This window comes from Saimiri boliviensis, chromosome 8, assembly GCF_048565385.1.
Source record: "Saimiri boliviensis isolate mSaiBol1 chromosome 8, mSaiBol1.pri, whole genome shotgun sequence".
NCBI classification, from domain to species: Eukaryota; Metazoa; Chordata; class Mammalia; order Primates; family Cebidae; genus Saimiri; species Saimiri boliviensis.
In genome coordinates this window covers 115,075,392-115,095,757 of record NC_133456.1, presented here as the reverse complement: position 1 = coordinate 115,095,757, position 20,366 = coordinate 115,075,392, and the positions used below count along the sequence as shown (strand labels likewise).

At 42.9% G+C, this 20,366-nt stretch overlaps 1 protein-coding gene across 1 annotated transcript in view; it reads right to left on the bottom strand.

Annotated features, from left to right (window-relative positions):
• Nucleotides 1-20,126, bottom strand: part of GDI2 (GDP dissociation inhibitor 2) — a 49,640-nt gene extending 29,514 nt beyond the window's left edge. The window contains exons 1-3 of the mRNA XM_003939047.4: nucleotides 19,808-20,126; nucleotides 5,887-5,994; nucleotides 866-965 (exon numbers count right to left, since the gene is read on the bottom strand). Of these exons, the coding sequence (XP_003939096.1) occupies nucleotides 866-965; nucleotides 5,887-5,994; nucleotides 19,808-19,852 (253 nt within the window). The 5' untranslated portion in view covers nucleotides 19,853-20,126. The remainder of the gene's footprint in view (nucleotides 1-865; nucleotides 966-5,886; nucleotides 5,995-19,807) is intronic.
• Between the last annotated feature and the right edge of the window lie 240 nt (nucleotides 20,127-20,366).

The window sequence follows — 20,366 nt, the reverse complement described above, 5'->3', positions numbered from 1 at the left end:
CACAGTGAAACTCCTGTGTCTAAAATTAAAATAATAAGAACAACCAAAAGAATATAAACTTAAAAAAGGAAAAAGGATAGTAGATGCTTTATTTCATATGACACAAACAGATCTATAACCAAAAATTTATTTCTTCAATGTCATCTCAGAAAAAAAGTACTAATATTACAGCAATTTTAAAAATACTTAGCCTGTAATCCCAGCACTTTGGGAGGTTGAAGCGGGTACATCACTTGAGGTCAGGAGTTGGAGACCAGCCTGGCCGACATGGTAAAACCCCATCTCTACTGAAAGTGAATAAATTAGTCGGGCATGGTGGCACACACCTGTAATCCTAGCTACTTGGGAGGCTGAGGCAGGAGAATCGCCTGAACCCAGTAGGTGGAAGTTGTAGTGACCCAAGATCACGCCACTGTACTGCACTCCTGCTTAGGTGACAGAGCAAGACTCCATCTCAAAAAAAAAAAAAAAAAAAAAAAAAAAAAAAAAAAAAGCTCCTCTAAAATTAAAAAAAAGTGAAAATACAATTTTAAAAGCCTACAGACTAGAAAAATATTAAAATAATGCTGTTTGTAAAGGCCCAGTTATCTAAGACTGTCATAGAAGCATCAACAGGTAAGTGCGTGCCAAAGGCTTACAATCTTGGTAGGTATTATGCCACAGCATCATTTGTTTACTAATACGTCACAAACCCTTCCATCCTTTCCTAACTGACTTTAGACATCTAATAGACTATGTTACTCACCGTGATGTTCCACTCAACAAAATCCAGTTCTTCATACCCAAAATAGTACTGTCAAAAGTTAGTTTTGGCATTCAAATTGCAATCAAAGTGCTGTCATAAATTTAAGTTAGAATTCTTTACCATTAGCCATAAGGAACTTGGGAATCAAGTCAACATTCCAGTCTCTTCCTCTCCCCATTGACTCTGGTGGTGATCCTGGTATTTTAAATCTTTTGTATAACTAAAAGCAAGGACAAAAATATAAAAATGAAATGTTGCTACATTATGGATTACAATATGTACATATTTTTTATTAAGTGCTTTTAGTATATTACCACTATGCTAGTAAAATATGAAGGTATTTCATCTTTTATTAGATAAAATTTTTAGCAAGGTTCCAATACATATGTGAATTAATTACTAGACTCATGTATGTTAAAATTAACAACTATGGCAGAAGTGAGTTTTGTTCTTCACCAGCAGAAAATATAAAAGAAAGCCAGATGCAGTGGCTCATGCCTATAAACCCAACACTATAGAAGGCCAAGGCAAGTGGATCCCATGAGGTCAGGAGTTTGAGACCATCCTGGCCAACATGGTGAAACCCCACCTCTACTAAAAATACAAAAATTGGCCAGGTACAGTGGCTCACACCTGTATTCCCAGCACTTTGGGAGGCGGAGGCAGGCAGATTATGAGGTCAGGAGTTCAAGAGCAGCCTGGTCAAGATGGTAAAACCCCACCTCTACCAAAAATACAAAAATTAGACAGGTGCAGTGGCAAACGCCTGTAATCCCAGCTACTTGGGAGGCTGAGGCAGGAGAATCACTTGAACCCAGGAGGCAGAGGTTGCAGTGAGCCATTGTGCTACTGCACTCCAGTCTGGCAAGAGAACAAGACTCCATCTCAAACAAACAAAAAAAAAAACTGGTGTGGTGGCATGTACTGTAATCCCAGCTACTCAAGACGCTGTGGCAGGGGAATCACGTGAACCTGGAAGATGGAGGTTGCAGTGAACCAAGATGGCACCATTGCACTCCAGCCTGAGTGACAAAGCAAGACTCCATCTCAAAAAATAAATAAATAAAACAAGACTTTTTGTCAGGCAGTATATGCAGAACTAGGGTGTCACTGACAAACAAATTATTTAAATTCATTCTCTCCCAAATAAAAAGCTAGCAAAGGCTTAATTTTGCTTTCGTATTATGTAAGGAATCCAAAATAAACTTTAGATTCGTCCTAATCAAAAAAGACAACTAAAATTTGTTCATTAACTTATAATTTTTGAGCTTTACTAAGGTGTAACTGATACAAAAAAACTGCCTATTTCCTGCATACATTTTGGTGAGTCTGGACATAGGGTACACCCATAACATCACAAGGTACCAATCAAATCCATCACCTCCAAAAATGTCCTTTTTTCTTTTATGATGTTTTGTGTTAAGAATACTCAATTTCAGCCGGGCGCAATGGCTCACGCCTGTAATCCCAGCACTTTGGGAGGCCGAGGTCAGTGGATCACAAGGTCAAGAAATCGAGACCATCCTGGTCAACATGGTGAAACCCCGTTCTCTACTAAAAATACAAAAAATTAGCTGGGCATGGTGGCACGTGCCTGTAATCCCAGCTACTCAGGAGGCTGAGGCAGGAGAATTGCCTGAACCCAGGAGGCGGAGGTTGCAGTGAGCCAAGATCACGCCATTGCACTCCAGCCTGGGTAACAAGAGCAAAACTCCATCTCAAAAAAAAGAATACTCAATTTATAATTCACGTGAATTGAAATGAAGCTCAGATTTAAAAGAGCTTGTAGTTTAAAGTTGAGAACAGTCACTCAAGCTCATGAATCCTACTAAGATAGAACAGAATAAGACAACTGGTAGATATTTATTCAATAAAAATTCTGGCTGAGCACGGTGGCTCATGCCTGTGATCCCAGCACTTTAGGAGGCAGAGGCAGGCAGATCACCTTAGGCCAGGTGCTCGAGACTAGCCTGACCAACATGGTGAAACCCCAAACCCCTACTAAAAATACAAAAAATTAGCCAGGCATGGTTGTGCATGCCTGTAGTCCCAGCTACTCAGGAGGCTGAGGCATGAGAATCATTTGCGCCCAGGAAGTGGAGGTTGCAGTGGACTAAGATGGTGCCATTGGACTGCAGCCTGGGTGACAGAGAAAGACTCTGCCTCAAAAAATTCCCAACTCTTCGAATGTATCTGGGGAGAAAAAAAGGAAAAGAAATCTTACTCATCATATTGAAGATCAGCTAAGAAATATACTAGGCCAGGCACATAGGCTTATACTTGTAACCTCAGCACTTTGGAAGGCCAAGGTGGGCAGATCACTTGAGGCCAGGAGTTCAAGACCAGCATGGCCAACAAGGCGAAACCCCATCTCTACTAAAAATATTTTTAAAATTAGCTAGGTGTGGTGGTCCACGCCTGTAATCCCAGCTACTCAGGAGGCTGAGGCACGAGAAACACCTGAACCCAGGAGGTGGAGGCTGCAGTGAACCAAGACTGCACCACTACACTCCAGCCCAGGCAACAGAGCAAGATTCTGTCCCCCTCCCCAAAAATAAGGAAAAGAAAAAAAATTGTGGGGAGACTTGTAAATTAAGAGAATAAAGAGGTACCCAAGCAGTGTGGCTCTCACCTATAATCCCAACACTTTGGGAGGCCAGAGTGAGAGCACACTTGAGGCCAGGAGTTTGAGACCAACTTGGGCAACAAAGAGAGACCTCATCTCTACAAAAATAAAATAAAATTAGCCAGGCAGGTGGTATGCATCTTTATCCCCGCTACTTAGGAGGCTAATGCAGGAGGATCTCTTGAGCCCAGGAGTTCAAGGCTATGGCAAGCTGCGATCGCACCAATAAACTTCAGCCAGGGCAACAGAGCAAGACCCTATCTCTTAAAAACAAACAACAACGACGACAAAGAATAAAGCGGTTGGGTGTGGTGGCTCACACCTGTAATCCCAGCACTTTGTGAGGCCAAGTTGGGTAGATCACATGAGGTCAGGGGTTCCAGACCAGCCTGGCCATCATGGTGGGACACTGTCTCTACTAAAAATACAAAAATTAGCTAGGCATGGTGGTGCATGCCTGTAATCCCAGCTACTCAAGAAGCTGAGGCAGAATAATCACCTAAACCTAGAAGGCAGAAGCTACAGTGAGCCAAGATCGTGCCACTGCACTACAGCCTGGGCGGCAGAGTAAGATTCTGTCTCAAAAATAAACAAATAAATAACTAAAAAAATAAAGAGAAAATCATACCAAATGTGACTGTGACATTGAACCTTTATTAATCCTGGTTAAAAAACAAAAGAAGGCCAGGCTCGGTGGCTCAGGCCTATAATCCTAGTAACCCATCTTTAAAAATAAAGAAAAGAAAAAATAAATTAATTAATTAATCAAATAAAAAACAAAAAACAGTACTAAACAGCTATGTAAGAGACTATTGGGATCACTGGGAAATCTGAATATTGTCCTGGATATGATAACGGTATTATGCTTATGGAGGAGAATGTTATTCTTAGCAGATGAATGCTGAAATATTTTGCTCAAGTCTCAAGATGTCTTACTACTTTCAATGAATCAAAACCAGTAACAAGAAAAGAGACATAAAAAAAATACAGAAAACAAAAACAAAAATTAAAAAAAGAAAAAGAAAAAATACAGAAAACATTAACTGCTGAACTCCGAAGATTTTTTATACACTGTATTCTTTTTGTTGTTTATTTTTTGAGACAGTCTCGCTTTGTCACCAGGCTGGAGTGCAATGGCCCGGCTCACTGCAACCTCTGTCTCCCGGCTTCAAGTGTTTCTCCTGCCTCAGCCTCCCAAGTAGTTGGGACTACAGGCGTGCACCACCACGCCCAGATAATTTTTTTATTTTTAATACAGACACAGTTTCACTATGTTGGCCAGAATGGTCTTGATCTCTTTACCTCGTGATCTGCCTGCCTCAGCCTCGCAAAGTGCTGGGATTACAGGCGTTCAGTGAACCACCGTGCCCATTCACACTGTATTATTCTTTAAACTTTTCTGTATTACTGAATATAGAAAAAAATCCTTTTTGATAAGTATGAAGTCTAATATGTCACTTCTTACAGTCACTGATGAGATCCATCTCCCGTAAAACACAGTACAAGTCATATCCATACATGTGGGTGGTCAACAAACCTCACACACAGAAACATATCAATAAATATAGTAGCCGGGCACGGTGGCTCAAGCCTGTAATCCCAGCACTTTGGGAGGCCGAGGCGGGTGGATCACGAGGTCGAGAGATCGAGACCATCCTGGTCAACATGGTGAAACCCCGTCTCTACTAAAAATACAAAAAAATTAGGTGGGCATGGTGGCACGTGCCTGTAATCCCAGCTACTCAGGAGGCTGAGGCAGGAGAATTGCCTGAACCCAGGAGGCGGAGGTTGCGGTGAGCCGAGATCGCGCCATTGCACTCCAGCCTGGGTAACAAGAGCGAAACTCCGTCTCAAAAAAATAAATAAATAAATAAATAAATAAATAAAGTAAACACACTGTTGAAATGCTATATGTGTCCATGTTCAAAAAAAGTAGGAAACAGAGCAGTATAACAAAAGGAACTAAGCTTTGTAGTCACATAACTTAAGTTTACGACCCACCTCAGATTTTAACCCCACAGAGACTATTTTGTAATCTGACAAATGGAGATTAAAAAAAAAAAAAAATCTTTAACTGAGAGAATAAAAACCACAAGGAAAGCACTGGCACATCAGGCAGTCCTCTACCCTCCCTTTCTAGACTATACTCTATTAACTCGAGAGAAGAAATAACTGCTCCGCATAGCAACAAAAGTTAAAATGTAGATTTCTATGAGCTTCAAACTAGAAGCTCCTGAAAAACAGTGCTCCAGATATCCTATTTAATAAAACAAAATTAAGACCATCTCTAAGGAATAAGTAAGAAATTCACAAGTGAAATACTCACAAAATGTGAAAGGTGTTATGAAACTGACTAATACAGCTGGGCGTGGTGGCTCACACCTGCAATTGTAGCACTTTGGGAGGCCGAGGTGGGTGGATCACCTGAGGTCAGGAGTTCAAGACCAGCCTGGCCATCGTGGTGAAACCCCATCTTTAAAAAAAATTAAAAAAGAAGAAATTGACTAATACTTACATCTTCCAGTGGCGTTATAGACGCACTCTCTCCTCCATAGTAAGGGTTTCGATCCATATGAAGAACTTTCTTGCCATTCACTGACATTATACCAGACAGGATACATTCCTATAGAAAAAGCATAACATCTTGAAAAGTTCTACAGCATATGTTTAAAACAGATTATTTTTTTAAAGCCCGCCATTACACATTCTCTTAATTATACTTACATTCATGCAACATATGACTTAATTTATGGAAAAAGCCCTTAAGAAACCAGGGGATGCCGGGCGCGGTGGCTCAAGCCTGTAATCCCAGCACTTTGGGAGGCCGAGGCGGGTGGATCACGAGGTCAAGAGATCGAGACCATCCTGGTCAACATGGTGAAACCCCGTCTCTACTAAAGGTGCAAAAAATTAGCTGGGCATGGTGGCGCGTGCCTGTAATCCCAGCTACTCAGGAGGCTGAGGCAGGAGAATTGCCTGAACCCAGGAGGCGGAGGTTGCGGTGAGCCGAGATCGCGCCATTGCACTCCAGCCTGGGTAACAAGAGCGAAACTCCGTCTCAAAAAAAAAAAAAAGAAACCAGGGGTCCAAGTGTGGCCTGCGGGCCCTGTGCGTCCCAAAATTAAAACTGTTTTCATAACAACACTAAGACATTAGTAACCTTTTTATATTTATTTATTTATTTATTTATTTATTTATTTATTTATTTATTTTTTTGAGACAGAGTTTCACTCTTGTTGCCCAGGCTGGAGTGCAATCGCACAATCTCGGCTCACTGCAACCTCCGCCTCCCAGGTTCAAGCGATTCTCCTGCCTCAGCCTCCCGAGTAGTTGAGATTACAGGCGCCTACCACCACGCCCAGCTAATTTTTTTGTATTTTTAGTAGACACAGGGTTTCACCACATAGGCTAGGCTTGTCTTGAACTCCTGACCTCAGGTGATTCTCCCGCCTCTGCCTCCCAAAGTGCTGGGATTACAGGTGTGAGCCATGGCACCCAGCCTACTCACCTTTTTAAACACTGTTTCCACTCAAGATGTAAAATCAATGGTGAATAAAACAAATATGACAGGGCTCTAAACTATACTAGAAGTCATTACATTCTTCATCACCAGGCATTCACTTAAGAATGTCCTTGATGGGCCGGGTGCAGTGGCTCAAGCCTGTAATCCCAGCAACTTTGGGAGGCCGAGGCGGGTGGATCACGAGGTCAAGAGACCGAGACCATCCTGGTCAACATGGTGAAACCCCGTCTCTACCAAAAATACAAAAAATTAGCTGGGCATGGTGGCGTGTGCCTGTAATCCCAGCTACTCAGGAGGCTGAGGCAGGAGAATTGCCTGAACCCAGGAGGCGGAGGTTGCGATGAGCCGAGACTGCGCCATTGCACTCCAGCCTGGGTAACAAGAGCGAAACTCCGTCTCAAAAAAAAAAAAAAAAACACAAGAAAAAAAAAGTACATGTACATATAAAATTGTTATACCTGTCAACATATAATGGGTTTATTATTTGTCAGTGAATTATTTATTCTTCCATTTCTAATATGATATCTATAGCTACAACCCTAGAAAAACTTAATTTTTTTAGAATGTAAACAGATCCTGAGACTAAAAGCTTTGAAAATCCAGGATAACCACCAATAAATTACAATCAACAGAAAAGTATACATAACCACTCTCAGGAAAAAGATCAAGCAGGCACAGATACAAAGACAAAACAAATTAAGAAGGAAAACATTAAAGAATACTAAAGAATGCAATTAATGTGAAGAAATACAAAAATGGGGCCTATAATCACTCAAAAAGGTGATCAGTGTTTTAGTTCTTAAAGAGACAAAGAAAATTCCATGTATCTTTATCAATCCTTAATGTTTCTCAAATTTATCCAAAGGACCCTAGATGTCAAAAAACAATCTTATTCTCTACAAGTCTATTTGACTCTGAAACCCTGATATTTAAAATTTGCACAAATTTCAAGTTTTCTTCCATAATGTATCTACTCATTTCACTTTTAAATGTTTTAACTTACTTACCATGATGTTCAAATCTTACTATAGAAGTGTAATTTCTTTTTCTTTTTTTTTTTTTTTAACCCTAACTCTAACCTGTCATCCACACTGAACTGCAGTGGCGCGATCTCAGTTCACTGCAACCTCTGCCTCCTGGGTTCAAGTGATTCTCCTGTCTCAGCCTCCTGAGTAGCTGGGATTATAGGCAGGCACCACCATGCCTGGCTAATTTTTGTATTTTTAGTAGAGATGGGTTTTCACCATGTTGGCCAGGGTGGTCTTGAACTCCTGACCTTGTGATCCATCCACCTCGGCCTCCCAAAGTACTGGGATTATAGGCGTGAGCCACTACACCTGGCCTGAATCATTTTTTCTTTGGCTCAAGAAACAAACCATTCTAAGCACTCCAGAAGGCCCTCATGCCCTATTCCAGGCGTCCCCAAACTTTTTACACGGGGGACAGTTCACTGTCCCTCAGACCGTTGGAGGGCTGCCACATATTGTGCTCCTCTCACTGACCACCAGTAAAAGAGGTGCCCCTTCCTGAAGTGCGGCGGGGGGCCGGATAAATGGCCTCAGGGGGCCGCAAGCGGCCCGAGGGCCGTAGTTTGGGGATGCCTGTCCTATTCCAATCATAACCACCACCATCCCCCCAGCACTATCATAATTTCTAATAACAAAGATTTGCTCTGCCTGCTTCTGAACTCCACAAAAATGGAATCATATGTATTTACTTTCTGCATCTGACATGCAACGTTTCAAAATTCTTTCATGTTTTGTGTGTGGTCTATTTATTCTCATTGCTGTAGAGCAGAAATCCCCAAAGACCATGAGCCAAATCCAGCCTGAAGACTATTTCTGTAAAGTTTTATTGGCAAATACTCATATCTGTTCATGTACATATTGTTTATGGCTGTTTTCCTAGTACCACAGCAGAGTTGGGCAGCTGTGACAGAGACCAGAAAGTCTACATCACCTAAAATATTTGCTCTCTGGACCTTTCCAGAGAGTACACCTAACCCTGCAAGCAGGGCTTCAGTGTGGTTCCTGACTTGGCATCAACTGCCAACTTGTTAGAAATGTAAATTCTAAGCAGAATCTCAAACTTCAGGTTTATCCACATCAGCTGGAGGGCTTGAAAAAAAAAACAACAACAACACATAGCTAGGCCCCATCTCCAGAGCTTCTTAGTTAGTAGGACTAAGGTTGGGTCTGAGAATTTGTTTTTTTTTGTTTTTTTTTTTGAATTTGCTCTTAAAATAAGATGTAATATGGGCCAGGCAGTGTGGTTGATGCCTGTAATCCCAGCACCTTGGGAGGCCAAGGTGGTTAGATCACTCGAGGTCAGGAGTTCAAGACCACCTTGGCCATCATGGTGAAACCCCATCTCTTAAAAAAAGAAAAAAGAAAGAAAGAAAAGAAAGAAAAAAAATTTTTTTTAAAAGGTGTAATATGAAAAAAAAAAAAAGAGAGAGAGAGAGGTGCGGCAGGGGCAGACAGGCTCTCACTCTGTTGCTCAGCCTAGAGTATAGTGATGTGATCATGGCTCACTGCAGCCTCAACCTGCAGGCTCAAGAGATCCCCTCACCTCAGCCTCCCGATTAGCTGGGACTACAGGTGTGTGCCACTACACCTGCCTAACTTTTTAATTTTTTTGTAGAGATGGTGATCTCACTATGTTGCCCAGCCTTGGCCTTGCAAAGCAAGCTTTGCCTAAGCAATCCTCCCACCTTGCCATCCCAAAGTGCTGGGGTTACAGGTGTCAGACACCACTGATGATGACATGATAGTGATGATGCTGGTCTAGGACCAATTTTGAGAATTACTAAAGCTGTGTTTGCAAATTTTATTATATAAAAATAACCTGGAGATCCTGATAAATTGTAGATTCTGATTCTGTGTAGTATCTGGGTTGGGGCCTAAAATTCTGTATTTCTGGTAAATTCTCAGGTGTTGCAGATGCAGCTGATCTATGGATTGCACTTTGGGTAACAAAGCTGCAGGGGATTCCACTGAATGAATTTACCACAATTTACTTCTCCATTCTACTCTTGGTGGATATTTGGATAGTTTCCAGCTTTTACTATTATAAATAATGCTCTGTGAACATTCTCATATGTATCTTTTAAGTGTGCATTTCTTTTATATATCAAGAAGAGCATGAATATATTCAATTTCAACAGATGTTACCAAACAGCTTTCCAAAATGGTTGTACCAACTTACACTTTTGTCAGTAGTGAGTCAAAGTCCCCAATGTTTCAAATCCTTGACCACTTATACTGTTGTCTTTTTAATTTTAGTCATTCTAGTTAAGAAGTGATTTAGGCCGGGCGCGGTGGCTCAAGCCTGTAATCCCAGCACTTTGGGAGGCCGAGGCGGGTGGATCACGAGGTCGAGAGATCGAGACCATCCTGGTCAACATGGTAAAACCCCGTCTCTACTAAAAATACAAAAAATTAGCTGGACATGGTGGCGCGTGCCTGTAATCCCAGCTACTCAGGAGGCTGAGGCAGGAGAATTGCCTGAACCCAGGGGGCGGAGGTTGCGGTGAGCCGAGATCGTGCCATTGCACTCCAGCCTGGGTAACAAGAGCGAAACCCCGTCTCAAAAAAAAAAAAAAAAAAAAAAAGAAGTGATTTAAGGGGTGCAGTGACTCAAGCCTGTAATCCCAGCACTTTGGGAGGCCAAGGCTGGCAGATCACAAGGTCAGAAGGATCCAGACCATCCTGGCCAACATGATGAAACCCAATCTCTACTAAAATACAAAAAAATAGCCAGGTATGGTGGCGTGTGCCTGTAGTCCCAGTTACTGGGGAGGCAGTGAGCCGAGATCACACCAATGCACTCCAGCCTGGCAGCCGACTCCATCTCAAAAAAAAAAAAAAAAAAAAAAAGTGATTTAATTTGCATTTCCTGATGACAAATAAGTTTAAATAGTTTATTAATAATTAGGAACCAGACATGGTGGCTCACACCTATAATCCCAGCACTTTGGGAGGCCAAGGTGGGAAAATCACTTGAGCCAATGAGTTCAACACCAGCCTAGGTAACATAGTGAAACCCCATCTCTACAAAAGGAAATAAAAAGCTGTATACTGATGATCAGGCTAAGCGATAAAGCACTTTTTTTTTTTTTTTTTTTTTTGAGACGGAGTTTCGCCCTTGTTACCCAGGCTGGAGTGCAATGGCGCGATCTCGGCTCACCGCAACCTCCGCCTCCTGGGCTCAGGCAATTCTCCTGCCTCAGCCTCCTGAGTAGCTGGGATTACAGGCACGTGCCACCATGCCCAGCTAATTTTTTGCACTTTTAGTAGAGACGGGGTTTCACCATGTTGACCAGGATGGTCTCGATCTCTCGACCTCATGATCCACCCGCCTCGGCCTCCCAAAGTGCTGGGATTACAGGCTTGAGCCACCGCGCCCGGCGATAAAGCACTTTTTATAAGTGGCTATCCAAAACTTTCCCCCATTGTTTAAATGGGCTTTCTGTCTTTTTCTCACTTCTTTATAAAAGTACTTTACATACCATGGATATATATAACTCGTTTATTAGCTACATGTACTGCAATTATCTTCTTCCATTCTGTGGCTTGCCTTTTCACTTTCCTAATTATGTCTTCATAAATGGAAATGAAGGTATTCTACAACTACAAAAATAAACCCTGGGCCGGGCGAGGTGGCTCAAGCCTGTAATCCCAGCACTTTGGGAGGCCGAGGCGGGTGGATCGGGCCATTGCACTCCAGCCTGGGTAACAAGAGCGAAACTCCGTCTCAAAATAAATAAATAAATAAATTAATTAATTAAATAAACCCTAATACTGACTAAAACAATTTACTTTTGGGGGAAAAAACTAAAGCAGCACTAGCATATAGTTCCACATGAGAATAAAACACTATCTTTTTTTATTTTTTTATTTATTGTTTTTATTTATTTTATTTTTTTTTTTTTGAGACGGAGTTTCGCTCTTGTTACCCAGGCTGGAGTGCAATGGCGCGATCTCGGCTCACCGCAACCTCCGCCTCCTGGGTTCAGGCAATTCTCCTGCCTCAGCCTCCTGAGTAGCTGGGATTACAGGCATGCGCCACCATGCCCAGCTGATTTTTTGTATTTTTAGTAGAGACGGGGTTTCACCATGTTGACCAGGATGGTCTCGATCTCTTGACCTCGTGATCCACCCACCTCGGCCTCCCAAAGTGCTCGGATTACAGGCTTGAGCCACCGCGCCCAGTCCTTAAAACACTATCTTAAAAATAAGTTATGACACAACAGAAGAACAAATAGTAACACTCTCAGCTGACAAAGTAGACTACAGGGTTCAACTTTTTTTTTTCTTTTTTGAAACAGTCTTGCACTGTCGCCAGGCACCAGGCTGGAGAACAGTGGCGCAATCTTGGCTCACTGCAACCTCTGCCTCCTGGGTTCAAGCAATTCTCCTGCCTCAGCCTCCCGAGCTGAGTAGCTGGGACTACAGGCTCACGCCACCACACCCAGGTAATTTTTTTATTTTATTTTATTTATTTTTTTTTTTTTTTGGACACAAGAGTTTTGCTCTTGTTACCCAGGCTGGAGTGCAATGGCGTGATCTCGGCTCACCGCAACCTCCTCCTCCTGGGTTCAGGCAATTCTCTTGCCTCAGCCTCCTGAGTAGCTGGGATTACAGGCACACGCCACCATGCCCAGCTAATTTTTTGTATTTTTAGTAGAGACTGGGTTTCACTATGTTGACCAAGATGGTCTCGATGTATTTTTAGTAGAGACAGGGTTTCACCATGTTGGCCAGGATGGTCTCCATCTCTTGACCTTGCGATCCACTTGCCTCAGCCTCCCAAAGTGCTGGGATTACAGGAGTGAGCCACCGTGACCCACCAGGGTTCTACTTTTGAAAGCAAAATCTTAGCAAGCAAATTAGAATGATCCACAGCTTCTACATATAACCTTTTGCACTAAACATGACCCACTGGATCACAGCCATAAAGCAATCACTGAGGCCTAAAATAAAGGGTCCAGTAATTCAAAGACAAGGCTGAGTCCAAAGAGCCGACAGTAATTACCTTCAAAGGCACCACCTGGAGCAAATATGACACAAGCTAACCAAAACCAATAAAAAAATCCGCAGGCCCACTCTATACTCAACTATTATAAAAGATTGCTTCTACACTGCTAAAAGAGTAAAATATGTAATAACACAAACATAATATTCTAAACTTTGTTTTAAAACATGAGGTGAAGTCATTAATCCATTGATAAAATTTATCAATCATATCTGGGCACAGATTAACGATCTTAAATTTTATTATTTTCTAAAATTAACAGCTCAAAATTAAAGTCTACTACAACCTATCTGGTGAATACACAACATTCATAAGCAAAGCGCATCAAAGCCATAGAAACTAAGCTTCTCTTTTTCACACTAGAAAAGCTGGTCCACCTATCATGTACATCAAGAATACTGATAACTTTCACCAGGAAACTTGTATGTAAATGAATATTCACCAACATGAGTTTTAAATGTAGAGTACTCCACATCTAACTTCAAACTCACCTACAAATGACCTAAGCAGGGTAAGAATACACATTCGCAACCAAAATCACTAAGACTCTAAAACCATCTTCAGAATCCAAGCTCTGTATGACCAGCATCTGCCAGCCACCTGGCACTTGATGTTCTTCGACATAAAAGGAGGTAACCAGCCAAAATGGTTTTTAATTTTTTATTTCCTTTATTTTTTTTTTGACTTTGCCTCCCAACTAGCTGGGATTACAGGCGCATGCCACCACATCCAGCTAATTTTTGTATTTTCAATAAAGACAGGGTTTCACCATGTTGGTCAAGCTGGTCTTGAACCCCTGACCTCAGGTGATCCACCCACCTTGGCCTCCCAAACTGCTGGGATTACAGGCATGAGTCACCACACCCCGCCGGTTTTTAACGTTTAATTGCGCCAAAGTGCTACTATGTGTAGATACGTGGATGCGGGGCTGGGGGACGGAACCATCCATCAGCAATACTGACATTCTCTTCCTTCAGCATCCTACATAAAATACCAGAGTTGCAATAATCAAAAACAGAGTAACTCACCTGGAAAACACCCAAACATAATAGACAAAGCACCTGAAGAGGCTGAATAGAAATTTCTATATACGAATTGTTATACCTAAATGGTGTTTCCATGGCTAGTAATACTAAATAGCATGCTAAAAAAAAATAATGCCCACTCCCCATCCCCAATTACAAAGCAACTTAAGACTTGGAAGGGAATAGAACCCCATTTCTACAAAAGATACAAAAACTACACACCTCCTGTAGTCCCAGCTAACTTGGGAGGCTGAGGTGGGAGGATCACTTGAGCCTGGAAGGTTGAGGCTACAGTAAGCCATGATCACACAACTGCACTCCAGCCTGGAAAGACTGATACCCTGTCTCAGAAACAAATAAAAAAACCCTCTCTATACCCTATCAAATCCTACTGCATTTTAAAGTTCTGTATGGGTCGGGTGTGGTGGTTCTTGTGCGTAATCCCAGCACTTTGGGAGGCTGAGGTAGGCAAATCACTTGAGGTCAGGAGTTCAATACCAGCCTGGCCAATGTGGTGAAACCCCATTTCTACTAAAAACACAAAAAAAAATTAGCTGGGCATAGTGGTGAGTGCCTGTAATCCCAGCTACTTGGGAGGCTGAGGCAGTAGAATTGCTTGAACCCGGGAGGCGGAGGTTGCAGTGAGCCGAGGTCGCACCACTGCCCTCCAGCCTGGCGCCTGGTGACAGAGTGAGACTCTGTCTCAAAAAAAAAAAACCCAAAAACAAAAACCTATCAAATATATACACACACACACAAATGTGATCAGGAGTACAAAGCATCTAACAGTTAATATTAAAGTGCCTTCTCAAAGCTACTTACCTAGAAATATGAGAAAATGAATTAACAAGAAAAATTTTAAATCAGTTCATTTCGGCTCGGTACGGTGGCTCACATCTGTAATCTCAGCACTTTGGGAGGCTGACACGGGTGGATCACCTGAGATCAGGAGCTCAAGACCAGCCTGGTCAACATGGTGAAACCTCGTCTTTACTAAAAATACAAAAATTACCTGGGTGTGGTGGCAAGCACCTGTTAGTTACTAGGCAGGCTGAGGCAGGAGAGCTGCTTCAACCCGGGAGGTGGAGGTTGCAGTGAACCAAGACGGCACCACTGCACTCCAGCCTGGGTGACAAGCTCTGTCTCAAAGAAATAAAAATCAGTTCATTTCAATGGCGTTTCTTACAGCAACAACATAATAAAAATGCCCATTTGTTTTATGCAGAATGTTTCTTTAAATGACTCTGCCCCTCCAGTGCATCTCATTAAAAACTGTCAAAGGATACCTTCTCTTGAAGTGTGGCTAATTACATCACTTTCCTGCTCAAAGTCCCCTCTCACTGCCTTGAAGATAATTTTCACATTTCTTAGCCTAGAATATTTCACATTGTTGTATGCCTTCTTTCCAACTCTATTATGCCTCTCTAAACCTTCTATTTCAAACAAAATAAACGACTCCCCATTCCCTACATAATCCATGACTTAGCACTGACTTACATTGCCCTCTGACTAAAATCATTCCTCCATTCAAAGCTTGCCAATATTTTGTTAAAGCCAGCTAAATATCTCCTATTTTATGAAGGTTTTCCTAATTCCCTGTCTGAATTCTCATAAATGCACCTCTTAATGGACTTAGTACTTTCTCATACTAATTCTCATTAGTTATACTACTGCCAACATGAGAGCAAGCTACTTATACACAGATTCTGTGTTTACCTTTTTACTGCCCATAACTGATCACAATAGTCACTGGAAGTTTAAATAACTGAAACTAGTACTCCAGTACCATGGGAGGGAAGACAGAGGTAACTGCAGCGTATCACACATGTGAACATCTACCAGTGGCCTTTAAAACCCAATGTCCGGTGGCTCAAGCCTGTAATTCCAGCACTTTGGGAGGCCGAGGCGGGTGGATCATGAGGTCAAGAGATCAAGACCATCCCGGTCAACATAGTGAAACCTCGTCTCTACCAAAAATACAAAAAAAAAAAAAAAAAAAATTAGCTAGGTATGGTGGCACGTGCCTGTAATCCCAGCTACTCAGGAGGCTGAGACAGGAGAATTGCCTGAACCCAGGAAGCGGAGGTTGCGGTGAGCCGAGATCACGCCATTGCACTCCAGCCTGGGTAACAAGAGCGAAACTCTGTCTCAAAAAAAAAAAAACAAACAAACAAAACCCAATATCACACTATTGTCATCCCTATATGCTAAAATATGTCTAATTTCACTTGATTTTATTTTAACCAGGAAGCTTAAGACTGGTTTAAACTGCCTACAACATAGCTCCCTAGTGCATTTGTAAATATTGATCCTATGATCACTACTGTTGTGAATAGAAAGTCCTTTGTTACACCGCTATAACCAAGAACTCTCAAAAAGCAAATCTAAGATTAAGCAAATCCAAGAGGCAATCTGAATTACAGTTTGGAATTTTAAAATCAAGTACAAAACCTCCTCTCTGAATCCGATATCACAAAATTTTGATAAAGAGAAATGGGGAAAAGCATCTGGGATGTAAAGCAAGTTTTTAAACATATAATGCTGAGAATCATCTGAGTAAATATCACTAAATTACATTATTTCTATTGATAAATCCTTACTTTGTAGAACAAAAACAAAACGGGAAAAAAGAACCCTCTGAGAAGCACAAATAGCTATGAAACTACCCTTTTTTTTTTTAAATCTATGTCTAACAAGACTTGTGAATTTATTTCCAAGCCCTAGTAAACTATGTGCAAATTATGTGGTGAGAAGCTGCCTACACATGCCGAAAGCAAAGAATAGTTAATGTTGTCAGCCTAACAGTAAGACAGAGGGGGAAAAAATTTGGAGAGTAAACTTAATAGCTCAAAAAGCAGAGCAGCCTGAGAGGAAAGGGAGCAAAAGTTCCTACCAAGCTGATGGGGTCTTCACAACTTCACCATGTTACAGCTTAACACAATCATTAATCTTCATGATGTGAAATCTTAAGTTATCAAGTAAATTGTTTCTTAGTTTAAAAAAAAAAAAAAAAAGTTGTGACAGCATTTAGAAAGGCATTATCCAAAAGCTGTGGCTCTTTAGAGATAACCCTTAATTCCTTAGAAAATTAAAGTGTGTGGAACATTCCATTTCTTTTACACACAGAATGAAGAGTTTATTCCTTTATGCCAAATCATTTTGTATCTTCTTCATTAGTATTACTATCAACATTCGTGACTGTGAGCTTGGACTTAACAGCTGATACAACTATGACAGCAACAAGCAACACAAAAGCTCCAGCACTTTCTTCGCTTCTTTAAAAGTAACAAGTTTCTAGCACTGAAAGTACCTGCCTTTTTTTAGGTTCTTCAATCTCAGGCCCTAAATATAAAGTAAATTTGGAGAAAATTAACTCCACACACTCAAAAGTTAATTCTAATCTGAGGGCTAACTTTAGTTTTCTCTTCTAGTTTTTAGTCGTCTAATTCCTGCTATCACTAAAAATAAGGATATAAGATTTCTCATTATCAAAATCATCCTGTCATCATTACTCCTATCAATGATGTTAATAATGTGACTGTCCTGAATTGATGTATCAAAGAACATCTCAGAAAACTCAGGAAGGCTCAGAGATTAACGTTATCAGAGCCACAAAGTAACAGCAGAAATAGGTCTGATTTCTAGTTAAGCATTCATCCATCACTCATCAAAAAGTTCACAATTCAAATGAAAATTTTTAAAAAGTGCATTATCTTAACTTGTTATATAAAAAGACTGTTTCAAGGCTGGGCGCGGTGGCTCAAGCCTGTAATCCCAGCACTTTGGGAGGCCGAGGCGGGTGGATCACGAGGTCAAGAGATCGAGACCATCCTGGTCAACATGGTGAAACCCCGTCTCTACTAAAAATACAAAAAATTAGCTGGGCATGGTGGCGCGTGCCTGTAATCCCAGTTTCTCAGGAGGCTGAGGCAGGAGAATTGCTTGAACCCAGGAGGCGGAGGTTGCGGTGAGCCGAGATCGCGCCATTGCACTCCAGCCTGGGTAACAAGAGCAAAACTGTCTCAAAAAAAAAAAAAAGACTGTTTCACCATCTTTGATACAAAGTGATGTGAACGAGGCTTGTGGAAGCCTGCATGATGGTGGATTTGCACTCGCTTGACCATGCTCAACTGACCTCATTTGTGAGCAAATCTGAAAGACCAACAACCACCATAGAAAAACGGCGGAACTAACCGGCTCTTACAACATGCTGGCAGCAACGCTACCCATTCCAAAGGGGAAAATCCACGACAAACTACTAAGCTCAGCCTGGAATCCCAATTAGGCACTTAAAAAACATACACACACACAAAACCTGCAATGGGTAGGGCCTATTCATTTAGTCGTCCAACAGTCTTCCAGCTTCTCCAAGACAGTCACAGGATTATTCCTGGACCGGTCAAACATAACAAAGTATTCAGAATGAATAACCTCTAATAATTGCATATAACTATAAACGGAAAAATGACAGGCCAGAAAAACACCATTCTAATTATTAACAAACATTTCCTTAAAAAACTGCCAAATAAAAGTTCAAAGGTTTTCTCTTGCCTAGAGACATCGAAAATTGTTATTTGGGGATGTTAACTGTTGGGGGAAAAAAATATTAGTTTGATCCTGAGAGATTACAAGAAATTTCAAAAAATTTGCAGGGTAAGTCTACATTAAATGACTCAGGAATTTGAGGTCAGAGTACATAGGATAAACAAGATTCACATCAGTACTCATCTTAATTATGATCAAGCACCCCCAAGTCAGAATTTTAAATTTCTCCCAAAATTCTGTTAAAATATTTTTTTCAAATTGAATTCTTTTGCAAGATGAAGTCTTTAAAAACACACACACACACACACACACACACACACACACACACACACAGAAAAAGTACAAACTACAGCACCTGCCTGCATTATCTGCAGATTATCTAAAACTCTCTAAGCAGACAGATAACCAAGAAAATCAATATACCACGTTATTAGGTACACCTTGCATTCACATATCACAATGCATTCTTCATGTTATTATCTTCCAACTCCCTAAAGAAAGCTTCGGAGTACAGAGAACTTGGCCTCTAGCAATCCATCACCAATCCAATTCTTAGAGAAGAGGTCCAGAAGAGACAAAGGACGCAGGAAACCCACCAAACAAAAGGAAAAGGCGGCGAAGGTGTCAGGTGCGAAAGTATTTGATAGACAAGTTTTGAAAAAACTCAATTTCAATTCTACAGATGCTCAGTAAGTGAAAGGGAGGGTGGCTAGAAGGATTCAGTACTACTTCTTATGGGGGGCGGGGAGGCGGGAGGGATTAAAAGACTAATTTCTGCGTTTTCTCCAAATATATAAGTTGTCACCCTGGCAGCTCCGAATCAGTTATTATCCAAGACTTGTCGCGAAATCCCGTGCTCGGCTCTGGCAGCCAGACCGACCCGGGGCAGAGGCCGAGGCGGAGTAGGAAACGCAACCGCGAGGCCTGCACCGTCCCCTCCGCCTCGGGTGCTCGTTTCCAACCGCGAGAGGTCACCCGCCCAACACAGGGCGCCGGAGCCTCGGCCCGGGAGGGTTTCTCCCTCCCCTCGGCTTCCGCAGGGAGCGAGCGCAGCCGCCGGGCTCGGCCGTTACCCCGCGCCCGAGCCTCGCGGCCCGCGTCTCCATTTCCCCGCCTGCCCCTCACACCGGGATCCGCCCGCTCGTCCCGGAACGCGGAGCGCCCCCAAGCCGCCCGTGCCCCCACCCACGACTCCCGTCAGGAAAACTACGGCTGACGGCAGAACGAGACCCCCGAGGACCTGCGACCCGCGGGCCGTGCAGGAGACGCGGGTACGCCCGCCCGGGCCCCTCAGCCCCGGTGCCCACCGTCAGGCCGGTGCCCAGCACGATCACGTCGTACTCCTCATTCATGGCGGGGCAGGCGCGGACGCAGGATCCCAGAAAGGAGAAGGCGCAGGGACTCCGGGACCACCCCACGAGGCTGGGAGGAGCTCTCGGGCGCGAGGGAAACGGGAAGAGAGAGGAGATAAAATGGAGCTGGCGACGAAGGAGGACCGACCGCCACCTCAGACGGGAAGAGAAGAACTGAGCAGGGAGTGGAGGGGGCGGGAGGGGAAGGCGGGGACTGAGCCTCCGCAGCCGGGGCGTGGCCTGCAGGCGCCGCGAGGGCCGCCAATCAGGCACTCCCGACACTCTCACTGGCTATGTGCCTGTCTCTCGCTCAACTTTTTCCTTCCCCGCCTCTCGCGAGAGGAAACGGGTGGCGCGTCACCGTTTTGGCTTCCGGTTCTCCGTGCGGCTTCTGCCACGGTGGTCCGGGAGGCGGCGCAGGACGGAGGTGCACGGAACAGCGGGCGGGGACTGGACCCGGCCACCACGCTCCTGACTCCCGCCGTCGGGGCAGGAGCTCGCACCGTCCAAGGTC